General features: G+C 42.9%; 1 protein-coding gene across 1 annotated transcript in view; it reads right to left on the bottom strand.

Annotated features, from left to right (window-relative positions):
• RASGRP1 (RAS guanyl releasing protein 1) overlaps nucleotides 1-14,803 on the bottom strand; it is a gene marked incomplete at its 5' end in the record, with an annotated part of 40,789 nt that extends 25,986 nt beyond the window's left edge. The window contains 2 exons of the mRNA XM_082485302.1: nucleotides 12,218-12,387; nucleotides 14,772-14,803. Of these exons, the coding sequence (XP_082341428.1) occupies nucleotides 12,218-12,387; nucleotides 14,772-14,803 (202 nt within the window). The remainder of the gene's footprint in view (nucleotides 1-12,217; nucleotides 12,388-14,771) is intronic.
• Between the last annotated feature and the right edge of the window lie 5,831 nt (nucleotides 14,804-20,634).

Below are 20,634 nucleotides of genomic sequence, written 5' to 3'. Positions count from 1 at the left end.
GGATTTGACAGCCTCTGTAGGCGACTTATTCCAGCACTTGAGCATCTCTGTCATTAGAGACTTCTCCTTACTATCTAATCACAGACTACAGGTGACTTGGGCAGCATAAGCCCATTATGCCTGGAGCCCAGCAGACAGAAAAAAAACCAAACAAACATTCTCTTTCCCTTATCAATATATTTTCTCTATTTAAGGATTGCTTCCCTCATCTCTTTTCTGAGATAGGAAACACCAAATTTGTCTCTTTTTTTTCCCCTCAGAAGCTAGGTTTTCTAGATCTCTCGTCAACTTTGATGTCCTTTTCTGAGCCCTTTGCAGCTTGCACCTTTATGAAGCAACCCTGAATACAGCACTCCAGAGGAGGTCTTAGCATCAGAGTTATAATATTATTTTTAATACCTGTACATAATACATACATAAAAAGTATATGTATACAAAGGTAAATCATAGAATGGTTCAGGTTGGAAAGGACCTTGAAGATCATCAAGTTCCAACCCCCCTGCCATAGACAGGGACACCTCCCACTAGACCAGGTTGCCCAAGGCCACGTCCAGCCTGGCCTTAAACACCTCCAGGGATGGGGCCTCAACAACCTCTCTGGGAAACCTGTTCCAGTGCCTTACCACCCTCAAAGTGAAAAACTTCTTCCTAATGTTCAATCTGAACCTGCCCTCTTCCAGTTTAAAGCCATTCCCCCTTGTCCTATTGCTACGTGCCCTAGTAAAAAGTCCTTCCCCAGCTCTCCTGTAGGCCCCCTTTAGGTACTGGAAAGCCACAATAAGATCTCACTTCTCTTCTCCAGGCTGAACAGCCCCAACTCTTTCAGACTCTCCTCACAGGAGAGGTGCTCCAGCCCTTGGATCATCCTCGTGGCTCTCTTCTGGACACGCTCCAGCAGGTCCATGTCCTTCTTATGTTGGGGACTCCACAGCTGGATGCAGTACTCCAGGTGGGGTCTCACAAGAGTGGAGTAGAGGGGCAGAATCACCTCCTTTGACCTGCTGGCCACACTTCTTTTGATGCAGCCCAGGATACGGTTGGCCTTCTGGGCTGCAGTCGCACATTGCTGGCTCATGTTGAGCTTCTCGTCAATCAGCACCTCCAGGTCCTTCTCCCCAGAGCTGCTCTCCAGCCATTCCCTGCCAAGCCTGTATTTGTGCTTGGGATTGCCATGACCCAGATGTAGGACCTTGCACTTGACCTTGTTGAACTGCATGAGGTTGGGTTGGGCCCACCTCTCCAGCCTGTCCAGGTCCCTCTGGATGGCATCCCTCCCCTCCAGCCTGTCTACCTCACCACACAGCTTGGTATCATCAGCAAACTTGCTGAGGGTGCACTTGACCCCACTGTCCATGTCACCGACAAAGACGTTGAACAGTCCAGGCCCCAGTACCGACCCCTAAGGAACGCCATTCATCACTGCTCTCCACTTGGACATCAAGCCATTGACCGCAACTCTTTGAGTGCGACCGTCCAGCCAGTTCTTTATCCACCGAGTGGTGCATTTGTCGAATCCATGTCTCTTCAATTTAGAGACCAGTGTCAAATGCTTTGCACAAATCCAAATAAATGACATCAGTTGGTCTTCCCTTGTCCACTACCACTGTAACCCCTTTGTAGAAGGCCACCAAATTTGTCAGGCATGACTTGCCCTTGGTGAAGCCATGCTATACATAAAACAATAAAAATAAGCACACATATCCCTCTACGCATGCATTTATCTCCTTAGAGTTTCTGCAGTGGTACAATATCTTCACACACTTTTCAGTTTTAAAATCCATCTTCACATTGAGGTCCTTTTATGCAGAAATGCTGTATATCAAGGACTTTACCATACTGTTTTTACAACTGATCACCCTAAGTGTAGAAATTTGTACCTGTCCTTAGTGAATTTTTCTTTATTTCAGATAATTATTTTAAGTGCTTAATATCTTTCAGAAATAACATAACTTAATTACAGTGTCCTTACAAAGATGACACACTAATTAGCTAAAAGAATGATTGTTTTAATTTTCACTGTAGCAGATAGAGTCTTGAGCTCTCCAACTTACATTTAATTCTAGACAGGATGGTGGTGTTCCCCTCATGCAACAAGAATGTTATAATGTTTGGTAGGCAGCACCAAAATACTCAGGGAATTGTGCTAAAGCTTTTTTTTTTTTTTTAATTGTTTTAATAGTTACAAGCATATATGGACAATAAGCGAGTCATACATAAATTTATTTACATAAGTAATTGGTCTTAGGAGGAAAAAACTCCAAAATTAAAATGAGAGCAAATCTGTATTTTCCAGAGAGGAAAGAATCATACTATTTTGTGATCGATCCTGTACCAACAGAACCCTAAACAAGTTAAGCAAACACAGATGTTGGAAGAAACCCTATAAACTTGACATTTCTCCAAGTCCACTTCCCCCTTCAGACTCCCTACAGAATGGGAGGGGAGAATGACATGGACCCACTGCTGTTCCTCCAAATACTCATTAACAATGCAGATATATCCAAGACACAAGCGAGTCTAATATGAATCCAAAAAGGATAAGACTGTTCTGTGTGAGGGTAGGGAACATTAGGGGAGAAAAACCTCAAGGGAAAGCCATTACCCTCTCTCAGAAACAGCTTTTGGAAAGCTACATCTTGCAGAAAGAGCTCTAGGTGGGTAATTCTTTGAAATGAAAACAAGAAGATAAAAGCTCTTGTCAAAGGGAAATGGGATGATTTTGAGAAATTAAAATGTACTTCAAGAGAAACCAAATGAAACGTGGGTGGAAAACATTCCATTAGCCTTGGAAATTCAGATCAAGTACACAGAACGAGACAAAAAGTTACGCCACCACCCCCCCATACATTGTTCTACAGCATGTTTAAAATATTGATTTGAGCAAATTTAGATGAGAACTTTTTAATGAAATAGTCCTTTTCTCCAAAGCCTACAAAACATAATTTGAGCGTTCAAGACTTTTTCAAAGCTTTAAATCATGCTACTGGAGCCACGTGCAGCTTATGAGTTACAGGCAACTCTTGAATAATTCAAGTGTAATGCCTGGCAACACAGCTGTGCTGGCATAACCACTGATGGATAAGACAAATGAGATTCCCTGAACAGAATCAGAAACTTCTGAGGCTGGTATCACTACTTGACCATTGAACCCAGCTGCATGCTCAGCACTTACTCATCCCACAACTGCAGTGTTCTCTCTAAGTGCATGATTGATCCTGGGGCAGACAGTCATCAGAGCCAAGGAAGCACAAAGTCATCCCCATCTGAAGGTTCAAACTGCAATGGACTAGAAGACACCAAGCTGCTTTCCTCTCAGGGACTTGAAGATGTTGCAGATCACTTAGATCCCAGTTCCTGGCCTTGCTTTTCATTACTGATGTATGCTCCAAGCCGCTCCTACTCTACTATTTCTGACTTACTGTGTCAGGTTTCCTTGCCTTACGTACCTCAGCTTCCTAGTCTTTGCTCTAACTTCTAGATATATTTCTGGAATTAGTGTTTACAGTCTCTCTGGCAAACTATCTTCTATCCCAGCAGTTGAGGCATGCCTTCTCACACTGCCCCACCGGCAAGCTGGCTGGGGGTAGGCAAGATGCTGGGAGGGGACACAGCCAGGACAGCTGACCCCAACTGACCAAAGGGATACTCCATACCATATCACATCATGCTCAGCAATAAAAATTGGGTGGAAATTGGCCAGGGCTGCTGTTGCTCAGGGGCTGGCTGGGCATCAGTTGGCTAGTGATGAGCAATTAGAGTTTTTCACATCACATGTTTTTCTTGGTTTTGTTTGATTTTTTTGATTGTCAATTTGGTGTTTTCTGTTGTTTGTTGGGTTTGGGTTGTTGTCGTTGTTGTTGTTTGGGTTTGTTTTGTTTTTAAACTTAAACTGTCTTTATCTCAACCCACGAGTTTTCTCACTTTTGCCCTTCCAATTCTCTCGCCCTTCCAATTCTCTCCCCCATCCCACTGGGCAGGGGGAAGCAAGCAACCGTTTGGCATTTGGCTGATGGCTGAGGTTAAACCACAACAGGTCATCATTAAACCGAAACATCTCTTGTTCACCATGGACAAAAGAACCAAAGTTTAAAAAAAACAAAAACAAAAAACAAACAAACACCTCCACAGCTTCACTCCAAACCTAACACACACCGAATCACCAGGTTGCACTGTCAAATATCTGCATACAGAAGCAGGTCCCCAACTGCCAATTCAAGCGAGCTGCCATATGCCAAATTTTCATCAAACATCCCCACGTATTCAAGTGCAAGCTTTATTGGCCCCATTGTATCAGTTGGTCTAGCACAGAGCTTATGCCTCTGAAGTACTGCTGCAGGGCACTTCTTAATATTACTAATAAAGGTATCAGATTATTTTCTATGTGATTCAACACAAACAAGTAGTTTGTTGGGGTTTTTTTCATGTATACTTTTGAAAGAGTAACACTAGATACTGGAGACTGACATAACTGAGTCTCCTGGAGGAAGGAAGAAGACAATCTCACCCATACCCAAAGTGAATATTTTGAAGGTGAATCTTGTTCCAAAAAACCGTAAAGGTTAAAATAGCAAGGAGGCTCTTGACATCTCACGCTATTTTTCTCTGCCAGAGGAGCTCCATATTTTGAAAGAAAGATATTGCAGCATATCTCTAAATGACCTTTCATCACAATGTAGGTGGCACAAGGCACTGAATTTTTCTTAACATGACCTCTATATACATTTGAATATCAAAACTATAGTGTTTGGCAATTCCTAAAGTCATCTCCAATGCAAGTATAATCTTAATAGCTCCCAACATATACCCTCTTAACTTTGCCTTTTGCCAGCTGTTGCACTTGCACCTTCTTACCTCAGAAACAGGGGAAAAAAATGGTATCATGTTTAGAAAGTTATCTTAGCCTGTCCTGCATAACAGAAAGTTCTACCGAACTGTGTAACAGTCTAAGGGAAGCCCCATCTTTTTCAGACTTTTTTTAAAAGCAATGCAAAAGTATGTCTTCACGCTTGGCGATATGCAACAAAACACTGGAAGACTTCACGCTGAAGCACACACAAACCAAACCAAATAACATATAAAGTAAAATGCATGGGGAAGCCTAAAGAACAAGTGCCTTATTTCTTGCTTCAACTGCATACACAGATTGAGGAAGAGAAGAAATAATTAAATTCATACAACATGAAGAATGAGGTATTTTCTATTACTATCTAAGCTTTTTTGCATTGCTAAATAAAAGTTATATTGTTTTTGCTGAAGTTATGTTTAGAAGCATGAAGACAGAATTTTCTGTCATACCCCTATGGTAAATAAGTAAATGGGAGATTGCTTTATAAAGCAAGAAGTTTAATTTTTCTTCATTTTCTTTTATTACTTATTTCTTGACTCTGGAAAATTATATTGAAAAGACTGAAGTCAAAATAGCTAAATAGAACTTTAAAATATATGGAAAGATATCTAAAGTTTCTTTTCTTCGGGAAGAATTTTTTCCACAGACATCAGGTTAAAAAGAAATCTATTTTCTTTTTGGTACAATCACAATTAACTCTAATAGTTAGCTAAACAGCACTTAGTATTCTCCAGAGCAGTAACTACTCTTCTGTTCCCACGTCATGCATTCTACAGAGCAGTAATGACTCTTCTGTTCCCACAATGTCATTAATTGATCATTAACGTAGTTTCTGTTGCCAATCAATACTAAAGCTTCTGCGCTGTATTTGACCAAATCGCACCCGGATTACTTAGCGCACGATGGTCAACAACATTTTAATACAGAACAATCCCGTGAACAAATTTTAACTACTTTTGGGGGAACTGGAGACCGCAACACTCAGCCTAAGCTTCAGAGGCAAGAGGTGGAACCCTGCAAGTTTGTGGAGCATGAGATAAAAACAAATGACTGGTCAGGCAAACATAACAGAAAAAAGTAACTGACCAAAGTTGCTTTCTGTGGGTATACATATGCCTTGAAAGACACTTTTGAGTCACAGTTCTATGTTAGAATTTGGTATATGGTAAATTTGGTAGAAGGATAAAGACAAACTCGGTACTTGAACTATGATTATTTTACTAGTTATTGTATGTTTTAAGTAGACTGGAAGAATGTACTTAAGAGTAGAGTGGGTTTTTCCTGGGTAACTGAAAGGGGAAAAAAAAAAAAATGGATAAAATTTCAAATTTTCTGTATTTTAGAGGAGAGGATGCCAATAGTTCTCCTAATGAGTGAACTGTAACTTGCCTGTTTCATAGTTCACAAAATGGATGCAATACTTACATGGCTCTCAAAGAATTCCTAAGACTCAATATTTTTGCATGATATTGATACAAAAATGAGCTATAAAAATATTATCAGTTCACAGAACTAGATAGCTCTGCTAATGTAGTTATTTTTTAATTCTAGAAAATGTTACTTATGATTAACTTGTACAGTTTTAGGCAGCTAGCACCTAAGAGGCAGCAGCGCCAGCCCCTTTGCCAGATTTCTGATTTCTATCAAAACAACGTCGTGGCATCTTTCATCCAGATCAGTCTAAAAGTGGTTTCCAGAATTTCTAAGATTTGTTTACAAACATCTCACTTTATCACACATTGAGACACCAAGCCAGTTGCACTGCAGAACAATTTACATTACAACCTATTCTTTGACCCAGTTAAGAGCATTATGACCATTGGAAGTTGCAAATTGCACTAGGTTCACATAAATTCTATTAAAAACATTGCTAATCCTTGAGGCTATTATTTTTAACTTCTTTGAAGAGTAGTAGCCATGGGTTTAAATCTTATTTTAATTTTTTTTTTTCGTATTGAAGACTGACATAGCAGTATAAACACCTAACTCCATTGTTTATCGTGGCTGAGCTTCCACGTAAAATTATGATACATACTCTGGGAAACATTTCGGTTACTTTCCTAAAGCCCTTTACTTACGTCTCTCTTAAGAAACCAGACACAGGGACACTGCACAGTAACATGCATTTAAAAATGATGTCTCATGATTTATTTTTTTCCATTGAGCACTCATCTTGTCTAGCAGTAACTGAAGTGCCCGAATTGTAGGACAAGCACAGGTCTTCTGCATGCTACAGTGAACACGCTTCCAGCACTCAAATATAAGAGGCAAATGAGTAAGATCTTGCACTCAAAGGTTAAGGACAGAAAGACCGTCATAATACTAAAATTTTGACACTTAAGAGGTGAGAGATCCCTAAAATGACCCTCAGATGTTTTTAGGAAGACAAAAGCGTTTGTATAAATCCTGACTTTCAAGTGGACTCTTGGCATTGTTTGTTAGGTAGTTCTAAGTAACATTTCAGGACTTTATGGCAGACAAAGCAGGGAGATAACAAATTGACCCTATGCTGAAGATACAGTGTGTCCCAATTGCAATACAGTTTTTAAACACTTGTAAAAACAATTTAAACAAATGTTTTGTACAGGCAAGGAAAAAGCCCTCTGACCCTGCATGGCCTATAAGCTTGAATACATGTTAAAATAGTTCACTGAATCTTTGAAAGGTGTATTTACTTAAAAAAATAAGCACACTTAAGCTTTACTCAAAATTTAAAAAAAAAAGATACATTTATAGACACTTACAGTCAAAGGAAAAAAACAGGGGCTCTTACCATGCACAAGCATATAGTGAAGATACAAGTAGAAAAAAAATCTGCTAGAACAGAAACTGACTTGCGAACACAATAGTCAAAACGTCAAGCTCACAGTAGCATGAGGACAGCATAGGGTGAAAAGTGTTATGAACAAACATTTCATTTCTATAGTTAACAGATATGCAGTTAACAAATTAAGATATCCAGTGAAGCGAACACCACTGATAGATTTTTTTTTTTCCTCTCTGACCTGTAACACTTTCTGGACTAAATATATATTACCATGCATTTATGCATCATCGCAAAGATTACTATAAGAAGAAAGAGCAAAAAGTAGGGCTGTGCTGCCAAGCATACGCTTCCTGTGTTCTACTAAACTGTCAGCATTAAATAGTCAATATGAGCGCAGACCAGCAAACTAGACCATACTTTGTTGGTTTCAACAGCAAAGCTGGTAGAATAAGTGTCTTTACAACGAGCAACAAAGTAGGAGACAAAGCCACACTGACTTTTGACTGGCAGACAATTCTCTGAAAGTACATTCTTTTCCAGTCATTTTAAATACTACATAATGGAAAAACAAAGATGCAAGATGTTAAAGTCACTGTCCTACTTACAATTCCACTCCAGAATCAGTCACTAATGAAGATTTCCTCCAGAATAAATCATCTCCCTCCTGAAGCTGTCATATTCCAAGCCAGTCTCTATTAATTACTACTTTGCTTCCCTGAACTCACAGCTTCAGCCATCTTGTTGCCAACTGAACATCTACCTTTAATTTTCTCTTTACGACCTTTCTGTTCAGAATTAACCTCTCTGATGAAGAGGTTTCACTGAATCTAACCTTTCTACAGCCTCTGTATTTTCTAGTCTTTTCAATCATTTTAGCCCTACCTCCTGCTCTTCCTCTCCACGCACTCTCCTCCCTTCTTTGATTTATCTTTTTCTCCACTTCCCTATTATGACTTCTCTTTCTTTCCACATAATCACTTTCTCATCTTTAGAAGTTATTGTCAGCTCCACCTGTATGCTACACTTCCCCTTCTTTTCTAAGGCAATCACATGTGATGCATTTCCTTGCACTCTACAGCTCTTCTTGTCAATCCAGATCATACCAGTAACAGCATCCTGTAGCTACTTATAATGTTGAGAGACGTTCCAAGTCATGTAGAACATGTTTTGAATCACTGTCCTGTATAACCAAATCTCTTCTCTTTAAATATATGAGAGTGGTCTCAAGTATCTACAAATCTTCTCCTAATCTCAGGACCAATATTCCTTTCTAAGACACTTCCTTCCTTCAGTCTCTCATCATGTTATTCTTCCTGAACTCTTGCCCTAGCTTACACCCTGGCTTTTCCGTTGCCTTTACTTTTAGCAATTCGTTTCCAGGATGATTCATCTTGTTCATCCTGATGCAACCTTTCATGGGACTTGAAGAAACCTCTACTTTCAGCATCTCTTTCTCATCATGCTATTGAACAAACACTGGTGTAATGCCGATTTCACAGATGTGGTGATCATCTACATTACTTCACACTACCTCATATGACTCTCACTGATTCTGTCTCTGAAGCACATGCCTATCATTCATCAGTTCAAGCTAAAGACGACCAAAGCAGATGTTTAAGTTAACTACACTGAACAAGCTTTTGGTCTTTCCTGGGGGGGGGGGGGGGGGGGGGAACAAACAAACAAACAAACAAACAAACAAGGCCTCCTAACGCTTTACTTTTGGAATTAGCAGGTACAACACCACCATTGCAATTCACGCAATTCTGTCCACATTCTAGGGTCATCTTACACCCGGCACTCTTGTAGACCCACAGACAATATCACTAACTCCAAGATCCAGTATTTGTTCCTCACTTCCTTTGCATAGGTTTTGGATGAACTTGGCTCTCTGGACAAAACTTGTCTCTTTCTACAAAACACCCTGGAATCCATTGACACCACTGTGACAAAGTTTTGCCTTCTCACTCTTAAATTCAACTTATCATATTCCCCTTTCTCATTTTTCTCCTTATCCATACTGCAAGATAAATAACTTATACTTTTGTTCTTCACAGCTGTAAGTGTGTATTAATTCTTAATACCATCTTCGTTAGACCTTCTTGTGATATTCTCTCCAGAGAATATATGGCAAAAGACTGCCAACTTCCCCTTACACACCATTGCTGACATCAGCCTCTCTTACACATTATTTGCTTTCTCCAAACTTGTATAATTGAGTCCAGGAACATAAATTCAGCTGCATATTTTATATAGGAATTCCATTTGTAATTGTATACATAATATTAGCAAGTGCAGTATAATATTAACATGATGCAGTATATATTCTGAAATGTGACACATCACATCTCTTATCTACTGCCTATTGTTCTCCTTATCCTTAGACAGCAAATGAATCAAGGGCTTTTCCAGAAAGTAAACTTAAAATATACACAGGAAATCTGTGCTGGGGGGATCTGTATTTTTAATAACGAAATAAAACTTGCTCAGATCACAATAATGAATTTCTAGAATAATATACAAAATATCATCATATCTGAGACTAAAGATATAACCTCAGTCTGAACAGAACTATTAGAGTACAGGGTAATAGCTTTAGTTTAGTACTATGCATGAGAAGAAACTCGCTCAAGTTTACTCACAATCATTCAGCAACTATGCCTTTTTTCCCACCATGTTTGTCTCTACACCCACCCCTCCTCAAACTCCCAGATTAAAGATTTTTCCATCACTTCCTTTATCAGCAGGATGATGTGAATGAATTTTGCACACTGTTTTTGTTGGCAGCTACAAGAACCTTCTGTAAGGAACTTCATTATGTCAGTTATCTATAGTTATAACAGTTGTGCTTTACAATTTATACCCTACTGGGAAATTCCAACATAGCTTAAGAACTATGAATAGCCCAATTAAGAGTCTAAATTTCTGCAGCACGCACCATAATTCTAGCAGTCCTCAGTGAGTTTAAGATTACTTTTGCACATGCACTACAATTGACTCTGCTAGACCTACATACCAGCTGTCAAGGTCCAAGAAAAATCTATTTAGTGGACTACAGTAAATTTTCTAACTGAAATATGAAACCCTCCAGAAAAATTCACATGCCTATAACTGAACTGGACAGGTCTGCATGCACCTTTGTCCTTATAATATATGGATGCCCAGGAATCTGAGAACACATAAGCATGTGTATGCTGATATACATAGAGTATTAAAAAAAGTATTAAAATAATTAAGCCAACAATAGTCTCCCATTCAAGGTTTCACCTACACCACTTGAAATTCATCACTGTAATCATTTTACTAGATTTTTGTAATGTTATATTTACAATACAATTTTTTCATATAAATGGAGATGCATTAAGTAGTCACAATATTAAAACTGTATGGAGGTCTTGCACACACTTTAGATGTCTTATCTCACTCCCAGTGAACCAAAATTATAAAAATACGAATCGACATTTGGTTAGGAATTCGGGCTTTACAGCAATTCAGTGGTTATGTTCTTTACAATAATTAAACAGAAGAGAAAAGAAGCCAAAAAGAAACAAAACATTACTGACATTTACATGTTTCATCAACTTATCAACTTTTCTCAGACATGTATTTCTCTGCACATGTTGATTAGAAGGCTTTAAAGTTAAAAAAAAAAAAAAGCATTTCCAATGAATGTGAAAGATTAGTCATTGTTTATACAGTATTTATGTGCTGTATCACTAGACCAGCACTATGTGTTACTATTTAACTATATAGATTAATTATTTTAGAGGTTAGTGGGTGTTAAGCTACATTTATTTTCTAAGGACTACTCTGCAACTAAGACTTTGCCACATATGCTTTGGGAATAGCTCATAGCACTGAAAGACAGCATTAACGAACAGATGCACTACTTACAAACAAATTATTCAGAATCATGTTGAGTGCCTTCAGTACTAACATATTTTAATAATATATATAAAAAAAAACATATTTACGAATGAAAAAGTTGGAAAAGGAAACAAGGGATACAGGGCTCAGGCAACAGTCACGCTTGTCCATATACAGCAATTCTTATTGTAAAAAGACATAAGGATAACTGATAGGCTCAAAAAGGTACACAGCTATGATTTGTTTGGATTCTTTTCCTTTAGTAGAGAAGCAATTTTAAATCTATACTGTTCATGAAAGAAGCAATCCAATGTTATTTCACCTAGTTTAAAAATAGCCCTGTTAATTTCAAAATGTTTATATGAAACACGTTGTTTACACACATTATGACAATATTCTTGCAATACGCAAAATATAATGATTACTTGCTAAAGTTTACCAAATTGGTACTTGAAGGAACAACAACAAACACACACACAGAATTACAGATGACTGGTGTTTGCCTTATTCTCTCAAGAAAAAGCAGTAGTTACACTAATCTCTTCGCAAGTATTACACACATATGCATAAACAGATCCACAAACCTACAAAAAGATGCAATGACCTACAGTATAAAAAATTCTCAGTTGTGCCTTCCTACTCCACTAATAAATCAATGCAATTCACTAGTAAGTGATCTAAACATAGCCAGGACAGAAACAAATTAATACGATTCTAAAAAAACTCCAGACACTCACCAAAGGACTGAATGCAGGTTTCAAGAAGATCCTCCAAAGTGGCCCCTTTGGCCAAGTGCCCCAATGGCACCATCGTGACCTGGGCAAGATTTGAAAGGCTGGGACAATGACTGATCTGCTTCAGCTCAAGTGCTGATTCAGGAGCAGTGCTGCATGCTTGGGCAGGTTGCCTAAAAGAAAGCACAATAGTGAAATAAATACAAGAAGATTGAGTGGTAAATTTTACGCTGCATGGGAAAGGAGGAGAGATTTAAAGGACAATTAAATCCCAGTAGCTAGGGTGCTGAGATAACCCTCCCACTTAATACTTACGCCAAAGAGACTGTTCAGTAAGTCACTTTTTTTTTTCCCTGCTAAATTTGGATTGTAGAGCGCACGGTTATAGAGCTCCTTGAATGATCTGTCAAGATTACGAGAAGTCTTGTTTCCTTGTTGGGGAGTTACGATTACAGCACAAGCATAAAAACTCCTCAAACTATGTAACAGGAATATCATTATGCAGTAATCTACCATCACATATTGTGTGTCCATGTGTCCACCAAAAGTAAAGGAGGCAAAAAAATATATAACTATGATCACATATTACACACATTGGAAAACACCAGACTAGCTTTATTATTTTCATTTGGAAAGTCACTATTAAGTAAACAAAATATCGGTGCAATTTTACAGTGGAGTATTCCACAATTAAAAAAAATATTAATTTGCACCTGTTCTATACTATTATCTCCCAAGTTATTTTAAAGTTGCATACATGACTAAATTAACGTCTTTAATGATAAAGGAAAAAGACCAAAATAAAGCACATATCTAGTCTTAGGCTTGTATTTTGATCATATATCTTAGATTTCAAGAATGTGTGTGTTTACAGATAATATTAAAGGCTGTTCACTGCATACAAGTTCATAATTCTGTATGAAATAGTAAATAGGCACATTATTATACAAACGAAAAGTGCTGAAACATTTTTGCCTGCAAGTAACAGGAACTAGTTCAAAATCTGACTTGAGAGTATAACCATACAGTTGACAAAAGGGCAACAACCACTGCTATTTCAATACAACTTGGATTTATTTCAGGGACAGTTTACACTCCACAGCGACTCCAGCATCTTTAAGATGCTATCTTAAGCTTTCATAAAACTTTTCTTAGAACGCTATGCGAGACTTTATTGATAAGCTGACAGTCCTGGGAACAAAAGGCATAGAAATTTATCTAGTGTGCGTATTACATACAGATAGGGAAGGTAAAGACCCAAACATCCCTGTATAGGCACTCCTAGATGAATTTGGAAATACGCGTGCCTTACAAAGACAGACTGGACCCTACCTCATCGCAGTGAATTTCGAGCCTTATCTTAATTTTCTGTCTCATTTGAGTGCTGGGAAAGCCACAAAACTGCCCGTGATGTCACTCAACAACCCAACACTGACCCCAGGCCTCCACAGTTTGGGAAGATAAGGGCCTGACCCTGCAAGGGGCAGCGACCACCAACCACCCAGCTCCTCCGAGGTGAGGCTGACAGAACGTTCTCTTCCCTTCCCCCTTTCTCTAAATTTCCCTCTTAGCTTTTGTGATCCGACTTCCTGTTCTCACACACAAAAAAAGAAGAGCAGGGGCCTGAGCAGCTTTCAGGGGTTTCTTTCTGCAAGCTTCAGCCCCTCTCCTAACTTTTTTCCCGTGCCTCTTCAACACAGGGCAGAGGATCTTAGCAACGCAGTACTAATAAAGCAGGAATTACGGCAGAAGATATTTCAGGTCTTGGCAACAGAGTGTAGAAAAACTAAAGCGTCCGCACCCCTAAAAAAACTTTACCATGACACTGTGGCGGACTTGGCAACACCGGGCAGGCAAAACTCAGCCGGTGTGACGTCTGAAACTAACCGTTCGTTAGCACAGATCGCCTCGCAGCAGTTACTTGACATGAAAAATAGATTAAAGCTGGGGGGGAGAGGGAGGGGGGCCGCGGGACGAGCACCGCGTATTTCCACCGCACCCGATCTGGCGGCGGGGAAGAAACCACAAACGAAATGACCACCACCAGCTCGGGAAGCGGCCCACGGGGCAGGTGGCGCTTCCCTGGCGAGCAGCGGACAGCCTCGCTCCCCGGACCCGGCCGCAGCTCACCCGCCCCGGGGCGGCCCGCCGGCGGTGCCGCAGGTAACCGGAGCCCGGGCGGCCGCCGAGCCCTCCCCCTCCCGCCCAGCCCGTAACGCCAGGCTCTTCCCAGCGCCTGCCGACCCACCTGCCCGGCGCACCCCGACCCTAAAAAGGGTGAAACAAACACCCGCGTTCCCCCACGCACCCCCTCCCGCGCTTCTTCCCCCCCCCTTTCCCACCTCGGCCGGCCCCCGCGGAGCCCCAGCCGCCCCGGCTACCCCCACACTCCCCCCACCCCGCGGAAGCCCCACGCCGGGACAACCCCGCCGCGGGGGCAGCACGGCGGCCGCGCATCCCACCCGCCCCCGCCGGGGCAGCGTGTGACCCCGAGAGCCGCCGCCGGACCGCCGCCCGCCCCGCGGCGGGAGGGTGAAACAGCCCGGACGAAACTCACTGGTTTTCTCTCCTCCTCCCTAAGGTTCCCATGTCGGCGCCCGCCGCGGCTCCGCCGGCCGGCCGGCTCCGCCAGCAGCGCAGGGAGCGGGGCGACGCGGGGCGCAGGGGGCCGGGGGGAGCGGCGCGGCCCCGCGCATCGCCTCCGCCCGCCTCGCCGCTCTCCCGCTCCCCGTCTCGCCGCGGGAGGAGCCCGAAACCAATTCAAGTGGGGCAGCGGCGGCGGCAGCCGCCACCCGTGACGAGCGCAGGCGAAGATCTTATCGGCAGAAGGAAGTACTGAGCTCTCGGGGCTGCTCTTCTCTGAAGCCACCGGATTTACCAGGTACCGAAAATGCGCTCTCCCGCTCGCGCCGCCAAAGGCTGCGAAGCAGCCGCAACTTTTTCCACGGCGCAACTCCCACCCGGCAGAGCAGAGCAGGGCCGGGCCGGGGCGGGGCGGGGCGGGCAAGGCGGGGCAGGCCCGGCAAAGCCCCCTCCCCACAGCGGGCTGAGCCGCGCCGGGGCTTCACGCGTGCCCGGCAGCAGCCGGCACTCCCACCCGCGGCCCCCGCTGGCCGAGGACAACCGCCGCCGGGGCACCTGTGCCGGGGCGGGGACCGGGACACACACAAACGCAACTGAGCTCCTGACCGCACCGCAGCTACAGGTCGCCACGGACCGCTGCCGGCCCCTGTACCCCCGCCCTCCGGGGTTACGTGACTGCGGGTGGGGTGGACCCACGCGCGGCCCGGGCCCGCGCGCGCTGATTGGCTGGCCGGCCGAGGGGGCGGGGTCCCAGCGGGGGTCCCTCCGCGCCGCCACCCGGGGGAGGAGGGGGCGGTGGTGAGCGGTCGCCGTGGGGCGAATGGGTTGGAGGGAAGGCCGGGGCGGGACGGCCCCCAGGCCCCCTCGGCGCACAGCCCCGGAGGGCCGGCGGTGGGGTCGGTGCTCAGGTAGTTCAGCTCCGCGTCGGCGGGATCACGCTGCGCTCCGCTCCCCGCCCCCGTGGCGGGCACAGCTGGCAGTGAGGGTCTGCGCGGTGCTGGGGTGGAGACGCAAAGCTGAGGCAGCCGCGTTCGCAGCTGTTATTTTTGAAGCCCCTGTGCTCATTTAGCACCTTGGGCTGTCCCTCCAGTTCCATCGCAGGGCAAGGAAAGGGCGCCCAGTAGTTTTCATGGTCCTTGTGTCTTAATTAGGAGTTTCTGAGAGCTCTTCTGACTCAGCGTTGGCAGCTCCTTCGAGGGGGGTCGTCCTCCCCCTCTACTCTGCCCTGGTGAGGCGCATCTGGAGTATTGCGTCCAGTTCTGGGCTCCCCGGTTCAAGAAGGACAGGGAGCTGCTGGAGAGGGTCCAGCAAAGGGCTACAAAGAAGATTAGGGGACTGGAGCATCTTTCTTATGAGGAAAGACTGAGGGGGGAATCTTATCAATGCTTATAAATACTTAAAGGGAGGGTGCCAGGTAGATGGGACCAGTCTTTTTTTCAGTGGTGCCCAGTGACAGGACAAGAGGTAATGGGCATAAACTTGAGCACAGAACGTTCCCTCTAAACATGAGGAGGGACTTCTTTATTTTGAGGGTGGCAGAGCACTGGCACAGGCTGCCCAGAGAGGTGGTGGAGTCTCCCACTCTGGCGATGTTCAAAACCCACCTGGACGCTGTCCTGTGCAACCTGTTGTAGGTGACCCTGCTCTGGCAGGGGAGTTGGACTAGCTGATCTCCAGAAGTCCCTTCCAACCCTGACCATTCTGTGATTCTGAGGAGAAAGGACCAGGCAGAAAATCCAAAAGGGCAAACTCACCCCATATCCTGTAACTTACAGTTTGAGCAAATGGTCTTTTGTTGAGAAATAAACTCAATGGAGCAGTACAAAAGTACTGGGTCGCAGGGCACTTTGGCTGCTGCATTGTCAACAGCTTATTTTGAGAGCTCAATTTATGTTCTTAAAAATTACTTAGGCATCATAATACCATTGTGCCTCACACCGAGATCCAGACAGTTTTCATAAACGGTTTCTTTGATTTTCAGACTAACTGCTAAGGTTCAGGTATTCAAAGTTAATTCTCTGCCAACAACCAGGGCACATTTCTCTCTACGACTCCAAAATGATCAATTTTACAAAGGACACTTTTTTCTCAGAGGCAGTGGTAACTACCATTATCACACCAGGAGCTGTGCCAACCTGACTTTTGCTTTGCAGAAGACCGCCAGATAAAAGGAAAAACCCTTCATACTCCTGGAAATCACATCAGTGATTCAGTAGGTGATGTTCTTCTGAGTAAGTTTTAAGCTCATTCCTAGCATAGAGCTTGAAGGTTACTGTGGTTTAAGAAACACAAATACATTAATATATATCCAAAGGTCATGTGGTCTGTGGTATTATGTGTGGCAATTCTGTTGTTAAGCCAACCTCCTGGCTGAATTATACTTCAGAGAAGTACATCCCAGCTATCTCTGCTCTTTCTTTAACATTTTTCCTTGAGAAGTTCATGTGCGTGCATACACACACCAATAAACGGAGGTTTGACAGAAAGAATACTCTCTAGCTTTGTGGTCAGAAGGTAATTCATGTGCAAATCTTACAGTACACAATCTCATACAAAAATCCAGTTATAACTTACATGCCCACACAGCAGTCTGACATACTCATCCTTGAACGTGACATCCTGCAGATGAAATGGTCTCCCACTGTGAAATAGATTCATGGCTGTTTTGTGTCCTCAGAGGATCAGAGATTTGCTCGGTGGAAAGGCAAGATACTACTTCTGCTCTCAGAGCTTCAATCAGTAGATGATTACTTTAAAATATAACTTACGATCCAAAGGAGCCACGCTAACAGAGTTGCAGGAATGGCTTTAAACTGGAAGAGGGCAGGTTTAGATTAAACATTAGGAAGAAATTTTTCACTCTGAGAGTGGTGAGGCACTGGAACAGGTTGCCCAGAGAGGTTGTTGAGTCCCCATCCCTGCAGGTGTTCAAGGCCAGGCTGGACGTGGCCTTGGGCAACCTGGTCTAGTGGGAGATGTCCCTGCCTATGGCAGGGGGGTTGGAACTCGATGATCTTCAAGGTCCTTTCCAACCTAAACCATTCTATGATTCTATGAATTTGATGTTGCCTGCGCACTTGAGGAGAATGCGCTTCATCGCCTCCCCCAGATTGTTGATAACAGTGTTGAAATGGACAGGTCCCAGGATAGATCCCTGTGCCAGGCTGCCAGCCTCCAGTTTAGAGTACAACCCATATCCTCTGAGCCTAACCATTCAAACAGCTTTTTACAAGATGGGTATCTAGTTGTCCACCCATCCATGCCTCAGTGTCCCAAATTGAATACAGGAATATTGTAGGAAATTATGTTGAAAGCTTTACTAAACTTTAAGAATAGCAGCATCTGGAAATCGGTTGACTTTTTCCTATATTATACTAGTTGGTCTAATGAAAGGTCTTATCTCCACCTGTACATCTTGCCTGTGTCCTTAAGCCACTGCAGTTATGACAGTGTTCCCATGTAGAGATGCCTCTTGAAGAATTGTGTAATCCAAAATGAGGAGATTCATTTGTCTCATTATATGTATGGATGTCAATATTGACTTTAACTATGAAACAAGATACAATTTCTTTCACAGCACCTCTGCATCATTCCGATCATAGTATGGATATGTAGTAGGGGCAAATAAGGAGGCATACTGATGGAAGTTGTTAATGATGATGCAAAGTACTAAGTAAAGCTAATAAGTTTTTTGGAAAAAAAGGTCCTAGTTGTCTCATTTTGAGTACCACAACTTCTGTGGCCTTTCCCTTGTGCCTCTGCTCCCCATTTTAAATGGGACCAACAATCTCACTGTACTTCACAAAGATGATTGATAAAGTCTTTTCTTGACCTACAGCTGTGCTGGTGAGAATTTTTCCAATTGCTTACTAATACTCTGAAAATAATTGCATTTATGCTTGTGGAAGTGCTCATATATTCCAGTGAAGCATACTATACACAGGTGCATGACTTTGCAACCCAAATTAGAGGTTTCACATTCAGTCCAGGAAATTTGACACTGATGAATGGATATATGCATCAGGCAGTGCATAACAATGCACCAGTACCTGAGTTTCATCAGTACCCTGACTGTGATTCTGGGTAGAGATCCAAAACGGCCAAACTCCTCTTCCCTTTTTCTTCTTTTCAGACAAAGAAGTGAGCCAGTCCAGGAAAATTTAGGTATTTCATAATTTTTAATAACTTAATTTCTCCTCCCTGTATTTTCACCCTGTAGTCCCTAAAGGAGTTAAAAGTCATCAAAGAGTCTAAAATTTAATTTCAGAACCATGCCTAGGTTTATCATTAGTTGTTTGTACAGATAATTTGCAAGCTGATTGGCAGCAATCTCGCACTGTCATCTATGTGTAAGTGAAACTGTTAGATTTTTTGTTGTTGTTTTTACTCTGGAAGACTTTAACAGTGGACCAAAATTAGTTGTTCCAGTAAGAAAAGCAATGAACATATATCTTGATAATATATAAAAACATCAAGTCTGGTAAGTCAGAAAATGTTATTAGCTGGTGGCATTCTTCTGAGCAGAAGCACACTTTGATTTGTGTAGCTTTGAGCCTCAGTTCTACAAGTAATAGCTCAGCCTTTCTACTTATTAAAGATTTTGGTGTTTTCCTATTTAGGGGAATGCTGAAACACAGTAAGCACTGATCATCTGCCTAGAAGGACTATCTGCCTACCTTGCATTAAAGTTCAGCTGTTTCAGAAGTAGCACACAGTGGGGCTGTCTTTGCGATATTATGATACTCTAGTATGCAGTGAAAGGTATAGATATTGCTAACTGAAATCTGTGTTCTGTATCACTAAAACCTAAAGCACATTTAATTCTGGCATCAGGGACAGATAAAAGCTTTTATTTACTATAAGTGAGCCCAAGAACATTGTCATCATAACTTCTCCAGTAGTCCACAGCAAAATAGTTTTCTTTCAGAATCATAGAATCTTTATGGCTGGAAAAGACCTTTAAGATCATCAAGTCCAACTGCTATCTAACTCTACCAGGCCCACTTCTAAACTATGTCCCTGAGCACCATATCTAGACAGCTTTTAAATACATCCAAGGATGGCAATTCAACCACTTCCTGGGGCAACCTGTCCCAGTCTATGATAACACTTTTTGTGTAGAAATTTTTCCTAATGTCTAACCTAAACCTCCCCTGGTGCAACTTGACGCCATTTCCTCTTGTCCTATTGGTTGTAACTCGGGAGAAGAGACCAATGCCCACCCCTCTACAACCTCCTTTCAGGTAGTTGTAGAGACCAATAAGGTCTCCCCTCAGCCTCCTCTTCTCCAGGATAAATAACCCCAAGTCCCCTAGCCACTCCTCATAAGACTTATTCTCAAGACCCTTCACCAGCTTCGTTGCCCTTCTCTGGACATGCTCCAGCACCTCAATGTCCTTCTCATACTGTGGCATCCAAAACTGAACACAGTACTCCAGGTGCAGCCTCACCAGTGCTGCGTACAGTGGGACAGTCACTTCTCTAGCCCTACTGGCTACACTATTCCTGATGCAGGCCAGGGTGCCTTTGTCTTTCTTGGCCACCTGGGCACACTGCTGGCTCATGTTCAGCCAGCTATCAATCAACACCCCCAGGTCCTTTTCTGCTGGGCAGCTTTTCAGCCAGTCCTCCCCATGCCTGTAGCATTGCATGGGGTTGTTGTGGTCCAAGTGCAGGACTCAGCACTTGGCCTTGTTGAACCTCATACTATTGGCCTCAGCCTATCAATCCAGCCTATCCAGGTCCCTCTGAGCACTCCTACCCTCAAGCAGATCAACACTCCTACTTAACTTGATCTCATCTACAAACTTACTGAGGGTCCTCTCAATGCCCTTGTA

This window comes from Vanellus vanellus (genome assembly GCF_965231255.1).
Source record: "Vanellus vanellus genome assembly, chromosome: 6".
Lineage (NCBI taxonomy): Eukaryota > Metazoa > Chordata > Aves > Charadriiformes > Charadriidae > Vanellus > Vanellus vanellus.
Note: the sequence above shows the minus strand (reverse complement) of the source record. Positions and strands in the feature narration are given on the sequence as shown.